Raw genomic sequence first — 17,219 nt, 5'->3', positions numbered from 1 at the left:
CGATTATGGAAGCCACGGCTGTTAAGGCCTTGACAATGAATTCTGACTGTGGAATGTATTTAATAAGTCGACGCCGACTAGCAGAGCATCTAAGCACCAGATTAAATTTAGTCTTTGATCAGTGTAATGAATGAAATGTTTATCGTTATTCAAGCATTGTATATTTAGCGCATAACATGTTGTAAGCATAATGTTTATATATGAATTAAATGGCGATGCTTGATGCAATTCGTTAGCGAATGCACGAAGGTCAGGCTTCTGGAACTGAATGAATTCCTAACAAAACTATATTTACCGCCACTTTACTAGCGTGATTTTAAAACACACTATTGTTTGTGATGTGATTTATTATGCTTATTTTGTTTTTTTTTTCAAAAGCTTTTATCTGATGTTTAATTTATAATGTTCCAAATATTATTGACATAAAATTGACACGCATGACTTGGTGTTTCATGATATTAATATAAATTCATGATGCAAATATGGACTTGCCTTAGCTAATTGTCTCAATTTTCCGATAGTAGGCGTGTTCGACGCAAACCAATTGACGTGACGTAACTTTAATAAGACGTCAATTTATCCTCAATCAAAACAAACGTCACTGGATGCAGCAAATAATAACTAATGTTCCGTAACTAGGGTTACTGCGCTTTACAGATATCTTGGATTTATTCAAGTACATATTTAATATAGTGGTTATCCAAGCAAACCTAACGTAAGAAATTGATAGTATATTTTTGCTGATAATTTTGCTATTATTGAAGATTGAAAGAAATAAATAAATGCTTTTGATAGAAGCTCTGTGATCATTTTGATGGATAATATTTGATATTGTCGAAATTAAAAAATGAAAAATCAGGTATTTTGTATAATGCATTTGAGAAAATTGTCGAAGTTTCAAGAAGTGTCAAGTAATCGAAGGTTCTCGAAATTCATTGTCTCCATTTTATAAAAAAAATTGGCAACTCTACTTGTATAATTAAAATCGTAGAAATCAAGAGCAAGGTCTTCCGACATAGAGCAATAATTACGGTTGCATTCGTTAGTCTAATCAAATTGTTTTGTTTGATAAAATACTTTGTAAGCAAGAAACATACGAAATGTACCTAACATGTCTTATGTTTCTTTAAAACTTTTTATTTTAGTGTGCCTGTTTCCTAACGATGTTTTCCTTTGAGACAAATTAAGCATGTACAAATCAGTGGTAATGGCCTGTGCTTGTTAAGCCCGCAAACCTATGTTAAGATTTTCGTGGTCTAATCAATCAGCTATTTACTCACTTTCGGTTATTATATTATATTTTGAAATTAAGTGCAACATTTTTTATATATAGATATTTGTATTGTATTTGTTGTTTACAGTAGAATAAAGGACAGTTACAAATTTAAAAGAACAAGAAAAACATTACTATCTTGACCGTAACTGTGTCCATACATTTTAACTACAATGGATCTGATAGAATTTGCTAAAATATGTTTAATGCTTTGAAAATTTTATAGCAGGTTTAGGGGTGGCGTGTAGAAATAAAAATCGCAGGTTCGATCCTGATCCATTCTTGGGATATTATCGTCCCCACTCTTAACACAATATTTACGCTTAATTAGAGGGGTAAATAGTCCTCCATATTAATAATTCCTATAAAATAATGATCTTGAAGAATTTTACCTTGTTCATGCATTTTCTATCCTGTACCTTTATACAGCTGATCAAAAGCCCATTGAGCAATGTGCCCTTACTTTCAAATGCCTTTGTCAATGCCACACATTAAATATTATATTAACGAAAATGTTGAACCACTTAATACAAATATTTAATCATGTTATTTAATAAGTGTTTTGTTAAACAAATATTAAGCATGTAGAGATTTTCATTATTGATTTTAATAGATTGTTGTAAGTGTTTTATTTTAACAATGTGTTTGTTTTATAAAAATGAATTATTAAAAATAACGAATATTTATTAATAAATGAAATACCAAAAGGTGTCAAATAAATAACTATATATGACAACTAATATAATAAATCTATGCGCAAGACATGGTATAAAATCTTTTATTTTTCGCATAGCTAACAATCGCATTGCAATTTATAGATCATAAGTCGCTATGCAAAACAGAGTCACACATATATGAAAAATAAAACATTAATCCAAAACTGGAATATCATACATCTTCTCAGATGGATTGAATTGACATTCATCATGACAATTACTCATTGTAGACTTCAGACCAAAAGAATATTCTACGAGTACGTATACGAGACGTATTTGTATTTTTTTGGAAGTAAAAGCTTTATTAGATAAAAAACTTTTTATAGTTTAACAATTCTCGGATGTGTTCTATTTTTTTTTTCATTTTGTCATTTATGTCTTAGCATTACAGCAAGATCCAGCCAGAATTATAGATGTGTTTAGTTATAATAAATCACTGCATTTACCTATTTTAATATTAAACAAGGTTTTTTTATATGTTCGTGTAACTGATTGTTGGTAAAATAAAATAAATAAATAAGCATTGCGATGAGTGCATGTACTTTTTTATTTTCAATTTTCTTACTTAACATATATTTAGCTCAATGTGTTTGTCTACTAATATGATGCTAGAGACTACAACTGCTTATGTATTATTTGCAATAGCTTTGCGGATCATTCTCACAGAAAAATTGTCATCAAATCGCATGATTTTTCTTTCATACATATAGCTAATTAATTTCATAATATTCATAAGTGTACAAGTAGTTGTAGCTTTGTTTAAAATGTTATGTAAATATTAAACAGTCGTGTTTTATTATTAAGGTATTATTAAAAAAAAATTGAATAATTTTAATTAGCAAAGGATAACAAATCACATATCACGAATCCTCTTTAGAAAAAAGAAGAATAAAAACAAATAAAATTTCATCTTTCAAATTGATTACTAATACCTTTTGCTATAATCTTTTATTTTCAATTATTTATTTGTGTATCTACTCGAAACCGTTGTCATTTTGATAGGCCTGGGCACTCGAAATTCTTGACACCCAATGATTACTGTCACATTAGATCATATCGGCCATTGATAAAATATGATAAGTTACCTACTAGAACTTTGTAGGCCTTTCATGCTGCGAATCTGTCAATGATTTTCCAATGAGGTTAAGACTAAATGCAACGACAATAACAACGGGTGAAACAAGGCGCTAGATACTAAGATATAAATTTGTAGAGATAATTCGTTGTATGTAATATATTCTTCTAGAACTACAATTAAACCGCAATTAACTTAAAGTACCCGAAATTAAAAGTTCTTTATGTTAAATACATGAATCGGCGTGGAAGTGTTTGATGTTATGAAAATATTATATATTGGTTTCAGAATAAATATTGTTTCAAAATACGCATTCCTTAATACTGATTTATTAAACAGATTGAGTTATTTCTAAGAAAACAAATCACTAATTTACTCTTATTCCCGTGTATTGCAAATGTTGCCAATACGCGGAAATATCGTTTTAATAATATTGTGCTATAATTCGTATGATTAGGCTTCACGTGGCAATTAGTTCGCACATAAATGTCTAGAATTTCATATATTTTTATATACAGTCGTAATGGTGATGTCCTATTGGCCCAATTTCCGCCACTGAAGCCAATCAGGTCCAGGTAGAAGCTTTTCGATAATCTGGTATTTAAATTTAGGATCTCGGGACCTGCAGACTAGCCACTGGAGCAATAAGATCATATAGGAATTTGGATTGACCAATCGACACTGCATAATTTAAAAAAAAAACACGTCTCCATGTTTTTTTTAACGTTATAGGTAGGCGGACGGGCAAATAGACCACCTGATGTTAAGTAGTCACCACTGACATTGGCGATATAAGAACCATTCCTTACATCGCCAATGCGGGTATATAGGATTATAAGGCGCTGAGTGTTGAGAGATCTTTATAATACATGACACTGACGGTAGAATTACGGTCATGGCACGGTACGGTCTATGAACGTCTAGTCCATAATATAATTTTTTAAATCTTTTGTCTTTTTTATTTTTTTTAAATATTATGTCATTTACAATTTTTTTTTAATTTGTATTATTAACGGATTTACTGTTATTTATGAAAGTTCGTGTTAAAAGTGCTGTAATTAGCGTAGCTGTAAATACTTGTAAGTAGCGAGTGATTAGTTAAACAATACAATGTCTTCTTTTGAATGTCAAATCAATAATGACAGAATCAGCTTAGCAACATTTGTAAGTAAGGCTGTAAGTATCTTACGTAAAAGTGAAAAGTAGAAGAGAAAAAATATCCTATTCTATTTTCAAAAAGATGATATCACTTGATAACATTCGTTTAATGGTTATATCTAATTAGTCGAATGCGTAATTCTGATACAACATATGAGTAAGTACGTATGTACAAGGGTGTGATGTGTTTGCGTTGTGTCAGTTAGCGCCTCTAGAGCCACTCGCCGTGAATAATTAACGTTAGACGTAATAATATTCACTACCTAGTCATTTTGAATTCCTATCGTAAATCTTATCTTCATTTCGTGTTATATATCCAGTAAAAATAAATATATGTTATAACTATATTTTATACAATTGAACATATAAATTAAATAATATTAATATGAATACGTGCTATTATTGTGCAGAAAATAAGATATTTTTAATTTTGTGTATTTATTTTTTCTCACTTAAGTCTTTTCGAAACATGAACTTTTGTACACCAAAATACCGATATAATTAATACGATATACCAGTTTAGGAGTAGAATGTTGTCATTTGCCAAATATATTCATGCAGCTAACCTTCTATAAGTTTTGCCAAATTTACAAACGCTCTATAATATTATACTAGATTACTACTAGATATATTAATAGCATATTATGTACATTCCGAAGTTTTAATTTAGTTTGGCGATCGAAATCGAAGTGATTTAAGAAAAAATCATTCCGAAAAACCAATATTACAAAAATCTTACTTCATATGCTTTTAGAGCTTTGTAAAATGTTAAATAGTATGCTTTATGCAGATTGTGTATATTTAGTTTATTAAAAGATCGTTACTCTAAAGTCCGTGTTGATTAAAATAAACGGGCACGAGATTGTATGATTTAATCGCTAGCTTGCATCTAAATTTAACGACTAGCTGCCAGCCCCGACTTCGTATGGGTAAAATAAGGATTTTATCCCATACTATTTTTTAATTAATGTTATATAAACATTCGCCATTCGTCTATTCGACCGTACTGTGAAGAATCGTAGAATCATGGTTTGCGTATTTTTTCATTATTATTAATTATTTAAATATTGCGTAAAATTCTAGGCAATATTTATCGCGTTGAAAAATTAACTTAATCATTATTATTTTTTATTATTTTTTTCATAAGAAACAATAATTAGTAGCAATAAATCTAAACTACAGTTGTTTTTGTTCACAATTTTTAAACATACACTGGACATGCTTGGTTTAGATACACGACAAATACTAAAAGATATTACATGAAGATTATATATGTTGAAAATATCATTAGTGTTATGTAAATTAAGCAAATTACGTAGAAGATTGAAAACCGAAAACGAAACAACCAGATGGTCAAAGATTTTTATAATATTTTCGATAAAATATCACTTTGATCCATTAAATTTTCAGAAATTTAATATGTGCAAGTTCTCAGATTGGGGTTAATGAACGGCAGATAATTTAAAATTGTCTATAAAATGAAGGCAAAATAGTAGTCTCAACGAGTCTTGTTGACCATGACATGCTGCTCTAGAAAATTCACATGATTATTATGTATTTGAAAGGCTAATTTTAACACTCGATGCATATAAATAACAAATACAGTTAGACTCGCATTCATCGCTCCATAAAAATAACAATTATAAACCTACGAATTATGTCATCGGGTTACAAATATAATCGATCGTTTTTATTTAGCTAATCATTTAGTGGAAATGATGTCGTCCCTGACCTATTGTCAATATGGCGTGTTTTAACAATAACTAAACAGATAAATGAGAATCAGTGAATTTGTCGTACCAAAAACGAATTGCATAGTATTATCATAACTTACTTAAGATATATTGTAGTAAAGTAAAATCCTTATATACCAGTTTTTTTTAAATAATATAATGTATTATTAAATTGAATCTTTATGTATACAATCAAGAATCGATGTCAACTTTGAAAGTAACAGAGTCATTATGTCATTTTTGATTTCTTGGTTTAATACTTTATAAAGAGTACGAGTACTTCATGCGTACATATATATTTTTTGTATTCATATGTATTGCTGCCCATAGGATCAAAATTAATTATTAAAAGGATGCCTTGAAAATCTCGCTGTTCTAAATATTATAATCAGTCGGTATAATTAAATAAACTGAAATACAAAAATAATTTTTACATGTCTGAGAGTATTGCTAAGTGATCTTCCGTGGGTGTTTATCAGTCATAATTTAATTAGAAAGATTTATTATTAGTAATATTGTTTTTTTAAATTCTAAAAATAACATTTTACAATAGGTAAGTCTGCCCAATATCCTGTGGTATGAAATCAGAATATGGATAAAATCGTATAAATTATTGTATTTCATAAATCTTAAGTAAAAATGAAATAAAATATATTACTCAATTATAAAATTTTGGTATAATAACTTCATAACAATTTTTGTTATTAGATTTTAACAAATAACGCATTTTCGTTTAGTGATATCTGCACGCATGAGTTATTTAAACTAGAAACGGCAAATTAAATATATTTGACGTGCGATAAAAAGTTTTCGGCTCTAGCCTCCGATTATACGATTTCTTTAACATGTGGATTCAAGGTGGATTGTTAACCTGTATTCATCTAACTTTAACATTATATATTGAAAGGATTCAAGGCGTTTAGTTTTATTGTATTTAATATATTCACGAGCATAACACTATACGTTTGTATTTCAGAGCAAAGACAAAAGGCGTGAATCAAAGTAAAATAAAATGAATACATGTTTGAATAACACGTGCAATGAAAGACTGCAATTTCCAATCATTAAAAACCTAAAATAATGTTTTACATAATAATAGATAACCTAAACTTGCGTTTTACAAGTAAGTTACAGTCTGTAAATGTCCCACTGCTGGGCTAAGGCCTCCTCTCCCTTTTTTGAGGAGAAGATTTGAAGCTTATTATACCACGCTGCTACAATGCGGGTTGGTGGAATACACATGTGGCAGATTTGTGAATGAAATTAGACACATGCAGGATTCCTCACGATATTTTTCTTCACCGCCAAGCATGAGATGAATTATAATCACAAATTAAGCCAATAAACATTCAGCGGTGCTTGCCCGGGCTTGAACTCGGTTCATCATGTCGAGAATGTTGATCATGGCCATCAAGTAGATGCTATCTATACAGACTTTTCTAAAGCATTTGATAAGGTTAACCACGCTCTACTTTTAGAAAAGCTGTCAGCATATGGAATAACGAATCCGTTAATAAACTGGTGCAAATCATATCTCTTGGGTCGATCTTCTATTGTGGTACTAGATGGATATCAATCTGACACTTTTGCTAATCATTCTGGTGTCCCTCAGGGATCTAACTTGGGTCCCTTGTTTTTCAATATTTTCATAAACGACATAGTGAATATATTCTATAATAGTAACATGAGTTTATTCGCAGATGACTTAAAATTGATGCGTGTTATTAAAGACGTGAGGGATCAGAATCTTCTGCAGGAGGACCTTAACAGATTGACTGAATAGTAGGAACAAAATGTATCTTAACATTGAGAAATGTGTCCATATAAAATTTACGCGTAAAAATAATATTTTTCCATCCAAATATTATATAGATGGAAGTGAATTGTTTGAAACTAATAGTATTAGAGACCTCGGTGTCATCATGGATAGTCGTCTTAGTTTTATCCCCCACGTCGATCGAAGTTTAGAATTAGCAAACAGATCTCTTGGTTTTGTTATGCGCTGCACTAAACACTTCAAGAAAACTGAAACCGTTTTTATGGTCTTTAACAGTCTTGTGCGTAGTAAACTAGAATACTGTAATAACATCTGGTCACCTTATAAAAAAATTCATATCACAAGGATTGAAAATATTCAAAAGCGTTTCTTGCGACAAATATCATTTAGATTTAAACTAAATCTTAAAGATTATAATGAGAGGTTAAATTACTTTAGCGTTTGCAGTCTTGAAAACAGAAGAAAAATCTTATCATTAATGTTTCTATACAAACTTTTAAACAACAAAATTGATTGTCCAGATCTCTTGAATAGATTTTTATTTCGAATCCCATAAAGAGTTCCTCGTTATCCTTCTAAACTATTTCAAGTTGCAACGTATAGGACTCATTTAGGTAAAAACTCACCAATACCCAGAATGGCGACGTTATATAATAACACTTCTAAAGAAATAAATGATTTAGACATATGCCACGACAAGTTGGTACAATTTAGGCAAAAAATTTTGGCCTTTTTAAAATAATACATTAATAATGCATGCACTATTGAAATTATAATTTAAATTAAACTTGGATCTGTTTGTCATGAATTAATTAATGATATTTTTTATAGACATTTATGAATATTCATATATGTACATATAATATATATTTTCTTCTTGATTAATTTTAGTATTAAACATAATGCTTTTTTTTTTTAAAATAACTATAATAAAATAAAATATTTTTTTAAATTTAATTTTGTGATATTTTAAAACTTTGTGTTATATTGAAATGTTGAATTGTATTTTCTGTAATAATGTTATTAGTTATGTTAATGTTATTGATTATTATGTAATGTTTTATTGAATTTATTATTATTGTTTTTTAATTTAATTCTTGATATACTACAATTATTATATTTTGCATGATGTGATAGCCTATAATTAAAAGGACATTTAAGTTATTGTTAATAGTTTGATAATGAAATGAATGTAATAATGTTTTCTTTTGTTGGTTATCCAAATAATAATAATAATAATAATCATAGGTTAAGATTCACGCGTTCTTACCACTAGGCCATCTCGGCTATAACTAACTCTCGGTTTTTAGTTGTAAAAGTACCGATACATATACCGATAGTTCGATGTTTGCAGACAATCTGATAGATATATAACATACAACTATGATAGGATTTAGAATACCTTATAGAGGTTTGAGGTTACTGCGATTATTCCTTACTCCCACGGAAAAGATATACAAGGAAACTAAATCAATAACTATCATAAATATATAAATATAACCCATGCATATTAATACATAAGCAATTAAATAAAAACATTCAATCCAAATTAACACTTACAAAAAAAGGACAAACAATAATATAAATAGACGTTAGAACAATATTTGTTTAAGACCGCCCCGAACTAACTACAGAAGAAAAATTGCAATATACGAAGAAGCAGAACTGTATAATAAATTATCTAACCCTATTAAAGAAATCAAGTCCTTTACATTATATATATATAAAAAAAAATAAACCACATATTGAAATATTTCTTTATGTCTTTAATAAATATAAACATATATACACCTTATATATCAAGTATAACTAATTTGTAGTATTTACAATATTAATAAATAAATATGTAATTAGCCGTAGACTTCCCATGTAAACGATATGTAATAGTAGCCTTACTTTTTTCTTAAATTAGATTAAGAATTTTCTAATAGCCACCCGTTGCATAATTCTTATATTTACTTTTATGATTGACGTTTATTTCTCTTAAATAAATTGTATTCTTTTTGAAAAATTAATGTCTTAAGCTGTAAACATATATACCGAATACAAAAAAGGAGGTACGATTGTTATTTAGCCAAATCTAATTTTAAATAATTGGATTTTAGTATATTAATATTACCCGTCTTCCTAAAGCTGGAGAGCAGGCCTTTGCCCAGCAGTGGGACAATCACAAGCTATTACTATACTGGTATTGATCTCCATTTAAGCATATTGAATGGACAGGTCTTAAATATGTAAAGCAGCAGTAATCCGACGAATTACATAAGCTTATGATCACTATATACTATAATATATTTAGTGTGCTTATTAAAACTGGTCACACTTTATGATTTTCTTATTAATTACAAAGTAAAATTATTTCAACAATTGCCCTTTGCTTGTTTTTGGCAGATAGTTTGTTTAGAATCTGGATAAAAATAGCTATTATTCATTCATATTCGCGCACCTTATGTCTTTGAATTGCTATGTTATTAAAAACAATCGAATAAGTAATTTTATTTTTAACTAACTTTATTTTAATTAAAAAGAAAAGTTAATAATTATAAACAAATGGAAAATTCCAATAGCTGTAACGATTTAAGTGATGAGTAATAATCATCTTTAGTTCCTATAAAATAAGTTTAGTATTTGCAATTTCCCCAGATTTTCCGATGGGAATTTAATGATGTATCAAAGTTATATGTACCATTTAATAAGAGTAATGCTAATGATTATATTTAATTTTAATGCCACGAACGATTTGCTAGATTGTCAATAAAAATGTTAACCGCATACTTGCTTCGTGTTATAATTATACAGTGCATGTTTTACCTCCACATTTTCCTTAATAAATAGGAAAATGTTTTTGTACACATCAACGATTAAAATATGATATTAAAATCTAAAAAAAATATATGGACTTCGATATGGATAGATATGACATTTATATGTCATATACATCCTGTTAGTAAAACATTTCTGTCTGTCCAATGAGTCGTATGTAAAAATTAAATCCCAATTTCAATCTAAATCTTTAATCCTATGTTACTTTTTTCATGCATGAATTGAATGCTTCAAAAGTATCGATACGAGTTTGTGAAAGAAACAGAATATGAAAAAATATGAATATAGTTATAAAAGATTAAAGAGATATTCAGTTGTAATGGTCGTCTTTAAAGAAGATAATCTTAACATGACTATATGCGAAATGGTTTTAAATCCAAGTTACTTCAGTTCGATTGTTCACTCCACGTTCTTTTTATTTCCTTACGTATATTATTTATCGCATACAAATAATATATCAATGTGTGTTTAAAGTCTGTGTAACAAAAACATTCAGAAACATATAATTTATTAAAACAACACCAACGTAATATTGGTACAATATATGTATTTCACGGTACATTTAAATTATTTCAATGTGCCAACATATAAAAGCTATTGCTATTCAAAATTATGTGAATCATAGTCATACTAAAATAATAGGTACATAAAAACAAATCTTCATCGCTCGCGTTTAAAGAAACAATTCGATACAATTCGAAATCTGTCGACTTTATCGTTTTTATCGTAATTTGTAATTACGTTCTTTCATTATAATATATTATTTAGGAAAAAGGAATTATAGGTCGGCATGAAAGAGGTGATTGTAACCTTTTATAATCATTTATGCTTTATAAGCGAAATTTAATATGAGTGTTAATGGATAAAAAACGTCTTGGCCTCGCTCCAGGCGTCTTAGTCAAAGCTCTTGTAATGTGTGGAATGAGAAAATTGCGTGGATTCGTTAACGACTCTTCTGGTAAGATAAAGAATGTTCACATTTAAAATGAAAATATTTTTAGTAGATGAATTATTGTAACATTATCTTTTTTAACATTATCTCGATTTATATAACTACCTACATATTGAATACATTGATTACTATTACTTATAGATAAAAAAAAATTAGGATCATCATAAAATCTATATTACATTATAAAATATAAGTTTCGAATGGGACAACAACGAATGCGGTATTGACATTGGTTTTCGGCTACCGTCCGCATGGTTATTTACGTCTGACCATGAGACAACAGCCGCTGCCGTTCACTCGCGACTTAGACCTGTCGATCTGAAAATACCATCGCCAATACAGGATACATCTCAAATTATAAAAAAGATAATTTCGCAGTCTTTCTTTATACATCAAATTAAGACATAAAAATACATTCTTGTACAAGCTTAATTTTTTCGTCAATGCATGTGGGTCGTATATGGAACACTAAGAGTGACGTTCATATCGCAGTTTATACAATGGTTTCACTTGTAAGAAAAGCTATTATCGTACCTTTTTATTTTGACGGGCGGGAGTTAGCCCCACCTGGGAGCCCATCTCGGCTAAAATGTTCTTCGGCATTTTGATGCACAGTAAATCACTTTTTCAAAATTCGCGGGTGCTCTGTTCACGGCTGATAATACGATGCGCGGCGGACGCGCGAACTAGCGAATGAGCGCGGGACTGCGCGCGCGCACTTATAATGCTTGCGATCGTGACGTCACCGCGCCAGCCTGTGCTCCTGTACCCTACGCTTTGATTACTACGAAATAGCAGAATAATGACGTTTAATATAAACACCCTCAACTATGACAAATCATTATTATGACAATTTCAAATAATCAAATAAATTATTATTAACGATTGTATCATCGTAACAACGTTTTTTATACTAAAGTAATCGTTTGCGAAACGAGTTGGGTAAAAAGCAACGCAAGTTAATAATTTTTAAGCGCACGCCAAATTTTGCTAACGATCCAGTTTTTCCAGAACTGGTCTTGATTGTCATGGTGTCGTCGATAAGTTTTGAGAATCGACTAGTGTTTATCATAGTGTCCTAGGATCCCCATATGCCAAAAAGTTGTGAATGTATGTTACGGAGCGGATACCTCGACTGCATTAATATGCCACACAATACATGCAAAACTGTTTGGATACGAGTAGCCTAGTACAAATGTTGTACTGTTTCGTGTTTTAAAACAACAACATCTCAGGTTTTCCGCTTGCATATTATTATATTATATTATATTGCGTTTTTCTGCTTGCTGTCTTAATGAAAAAACCTGCCATAATTGTAATTAGTAATAAAACGATTCAGTATTTTACCTTGAATCAAATTATTATTATTTTCTATTTATTGTGAAAGCGTATAATTGTCAAACTCAATCATATGTGACTTTATGACTAATTTATTAAAAGAATTAACACTTGTGTAAACACAGGTTTTTAATTGGTTTTTATATTAAAAAGAACATCTTATAAGTCAATTTATTTAATATATTCAGTTTCATTATTTGAAATATATTTGAGGTAGAAAACTTATATTATACGTTAAATATATTTCGTATAAAACGCTTGAGCACGATGGGTTAGTTGAAAAAAAAAAGTTGGATACCATTTTACACTGTCAATAATATTTTTGTTGTAACCGGCTACTTCTAAAAATTAAATAAAAAAATTCACACATTTACCCGTCTCCCCAGATACACTTATCCATGAACTCACAGTATTAAATAAATCCCTATTCTCCCTTCAATCTATCTACCCATTTGTCCTCCGTTATACTCATGCTGCCCCCGCCACACGTGCCATAGACTTATTTACATAGTCTGCGATTTACTCCCAACAAATTCAATGGTAAATTATTTTGCTCAAAGATATTAACAACATGATAATTATTATTACTTACTTAAAGTTACTGGTGGTAGGGCTTTGTGCAAGCTCGTATGGGTAGGTATCACCCACTCATCAAATATTCTACCGCAAAACAGCAGTATTTGGTATTGTTGTATTCCGGCTTGAAGGGTGAGTGAGTGAGTTCTCACAAGGCTGGTGGCGCTTTGGCGATGTAAGCGATGGGTAACATTTCTTATAATGCCAATGTCTATGGCCGTTGGTTACGACGTTGGTTACTTAAACTGTAAAAAAACAAGTGCAATAAAACTAAAACACTTTGTAATGGTGGAAGAATATTAGATTCGGTACAGTTATTCCAGAGATTAAGCTAAGCCATCCAAAGTGGCGATCGATCAACCAGCGTTTATAAGATGATTTCCAGGAAACTTTGAAATTGGTTTACGATTTTTTATATAATAATTTCAAACTGTAAGATAATTGTAGTCGTGATATATAAAGTTACTTATAAAAAATCATGTCAATGTCATAATCGGTTTACATTTTTAAAGGAAGGAGGAATAGCGAATTAGATTTTAAACTGCTATTTAAAATGGTAATTAATGCTAAGCTGTGAAAGCTAATTACGCATTTTTAAAAATAGTCTAAAACACTGACTTCTGATCCGTAAGGAAAGTGTTCCTAAATATTATTCGACATACTAGAATAATATATGGCGACCATTAAAAGTTTATAATTTTTAACAGGGTTGCCGTGTAAATGTTTCGACATTGACAACATTAATATGATGAGATTAGGATCCTATGTACTATATAATAATAATATAATATATCCTGGGACATTTTTCACACACGGCCATCTGATCCCAAATTAAGCTTGTACAAAGCTTGTGCTATGGAAACCAGGCAACTGATATACTACATATACTACATTTCTTTTGTAAATACATACTTATATAGCTAATTACACCCAGACTCAGGATCAGGACAAACAGACATGTTCATGCACGAATGTCTGTCCTGGGTGAGAATCGAACCCACAACAAATATTACTATATTAAATAAACTGAGTGTTGTAAACCATGTGAAATGCGACAACTAACTAGTCGTCTATTGGTACATCGGAATACAACAGTGTAGGTATTTTATAAAATAAATTTGAGGTAGGTTTTTAAGTTAAATTATTTTTGAATGTTTTTAAAATTAAAAGGCAACTAATCTGATCGTGAGGACAGTATACTGTACCTTAGATATATTGAAAAAAGTCTGGAAAACAATGTAAATACTGTTTTTTATTATTTTGTTTCTTTAGTTTTAACAGTTTATTTAAAAAATTCGGCGGTGAACGAAAACATCAAAAACAAAGATAAAAATAAACGTATAAAGATTTTCTTATATATTATAGTAATTTAAATAACATATATGTAAAATATTTTATTTACTCTGTTTTTGTTGTTAATAATAGTTAATAATAGCGTTTTATTATCATATTATTGTTTTATTAATAAAATTTCCATTTAATGAAATTTCCAATCCAAATTTACATCTTATTCATGATGCCTTGTTTTTGCGCTAATGACGCAATTAGTTCTATTTCAAATCCAGTTATTTCAACGCGCATGAAGCCGCAAGAAACATATAGTAATGACAACACTAACTACGTTCCAAAACAGAGTACTCGCTTTATATAATACTTATATACAACTATTATTATACATATATACTCGTTGATATCTTGTCGGCTAGCCTAGTTAGCTTATGATACAGATCCCGAGGTCCCGGGTTCGGATTCTCCTTAGTCCCATCCGACTACGAGACTGAGGGAATAGGGAGGTATTTTTTGTATTATCTTGCGCGGATATGTAGTCTTTATAACAGCCGCACAGACCGCAATTTGATCAGGTCAGAAGGACATTATTATCTATTTGTTAATGCTATTTAAGATGTTATATCTTATTAGCTTACCACTTAATCCATGTTTCAACTTGTGTTCATACTTAAAAAAATATATTATTATTTATTATCTACAGTCTTAATCTCTAGTCTTAATAACAATTATAAGATTTTAGGGAGCGATGTCAGCAAATTAAATATCTAAGTTTGTTAGTAATCGTTTTGGTATGTAGGGCAGCATCTTGTTAAGGATTTTCCGTCAAATTTGAAATAATTATAAATAATTTAAATAACTTTGACTTACTTTTTGTTAACATTATCTACACAACACACACAATATAATAATTATGTAACATAGACATAAAACAATAACAACGGAATATTAATTAGTAAATTTAATAATTTCTATCTAAAAGACTTCGTAAAGAGGGCCTTCAAGTAAGGTTATCTGTGCCTGTAGACATTTAAATTTTGTATTGTCAATTCGGCAATGTATTGCTAACTGTAAGGCCTTAGTTCATCATATCTGATAATCCTATAATGCCTTGTCAACCTTCCCTAAGGTTGTCAAGGCATTATAGGGATTTTTTGGAGCATAGCATTATAGGGGTTAATATCTAGCTTATTTATATATACATATAATTACATGAATTATCTGTATAACTCTTTTAGTTCCTTTTGAAGAACACTATCTCAGGAAACAAATTTGACCTTAGCCCGTAAAGGAACTGTTTTGTGAGCGTCATCGAATGTAACACCTGCGCACGCTGCCGGGAATAAATCGCACCAGTTCGAGCCGGTTAATTCCGGACAACACGTAATGACGGGGTAATAGGCCAACTAGGAAGTACGTGGCGAAGTGACAGCGGATAAGCGATGAATCATAGTCACAAATGCATCAATAATTCTTGAAGCTTTGGTATCACTTTTTAATTAATAACCAAACTGTTAAGAAAATAAATAATTATATCAAAACAGTATAATAATAATTAAAATATTCAGTTTAAAAAAAATCAGTATTTAGTAAGCACTTTCAAGCACTTCTAAGTAAACTGTGATGCCACTGTAAGTATTCCAACTTTGATAAAACACTCCGAAGGTTCGTAACGGATCATGATTGTCATAAGCAATTTTTTCAAGGATGAATAGGTGCAGTTTCTATATCTTAGTCTGAGTGTTACCCTAAAGCAGGTTTTCCAAAATGGTCCCAGGGGTCGACAACGAATACTGATTTTGGGGGTCAACGAGGTCTTAAAATCGTCCCCTATTCATTAACACAAGTTCTTATTTAAAACTTAAGAAAATAATGTCCTCCAGACCGATTTCGGCCACGGCGTCCAATCTCAAGAGAGATTAGCCAACTACGCAGGAGATATTATAGTGGACAAGTGTGTGCGCCAACACAGGTCCACTATCTGTTCCCTTACTCTCATAATCCGATGGGACGGCAATCCGACACGACCGGGAAGAGTTCAGGCGCAGGACCAACGGCTTTACGTGCTTTCCGAGGCACGGGGTGTTCACAACCAACGTGGCAGTCAACTTTCAAGTTGTTGTATATGTTGTGCTATATGTACCAACTTGTTATAAGAATGACTAATATTTTAGTAGGAAGCATCATTGTTGTACATCATTGTTTACTGTCAGAAGTTCTGGTTGCAACGTAACATTGATACACAGTATCCTGCATTGGGGAACATTGCTGAAAAACACCTTATTATGGCTTTTTCATCATCATACCAAATCGAAAATGACTTCAATTTGTTTACAAATATTTAGGCAAAACAAAGAAACTCACAAATATCGAATTGGGTTTAACTAGATTAGTAGTAAGTCACCAGGTTCATCCATTACATTGTTTTTGTTTTTATTTTTTAAAATAATTACCTTCTGAAGTATTTCTACGTAATTTGTTTTAATAATTATTAATTACACTTGATATTTA

The 17,219-nt window shown here is 30.3% G+C and overlaps 1 protein-coding gene across 1 annotated transcript in view; it reads right to left on the bottom strand.

The window, feature by feature from the left end:
* LOC126780604 (proton-coupled amino acid transporter-like protein CG1139) overlaps positions 1 to 12,259 on the bottom strand; it is a 43,583-nt gene extending 31,324 nt beyond the window's left edge. Inside the window, exon 1 of the mRNA XM_050505212.1 lies at positions 12,042 to 12,259. Within this exon, the coding sequence (XP_050361169.1) occupies positions 12,042 to 12,110 (69 nt within the window). The 5' untranslated portion in view covers positions 12,111 to 12,259. The remainder of the gene's footprint in view (positions 1 to 12,041) is intronic.
* Positions 12,260 to 17,219: the final 4,960 nt, after the last annotated feature.

This window comes from Nymphalis io, chromosome Z (assembly GCF_905147045.1).
Source record: "Nymphalis io chromosome Z, ilAglIoxx1.1, whole genome shotgun sequence".
Lineage (NCBI taxonomy): Eukaryota > Metazoa > Arthropoda > Insecta > Lepidoptera > Nymphalidae > Nymphalis > Nymphalis io.
Note: the sequence above shows the minus strand (reverse complement) of the source record. Positions and strands in the feature narration are given on the sequence as shown.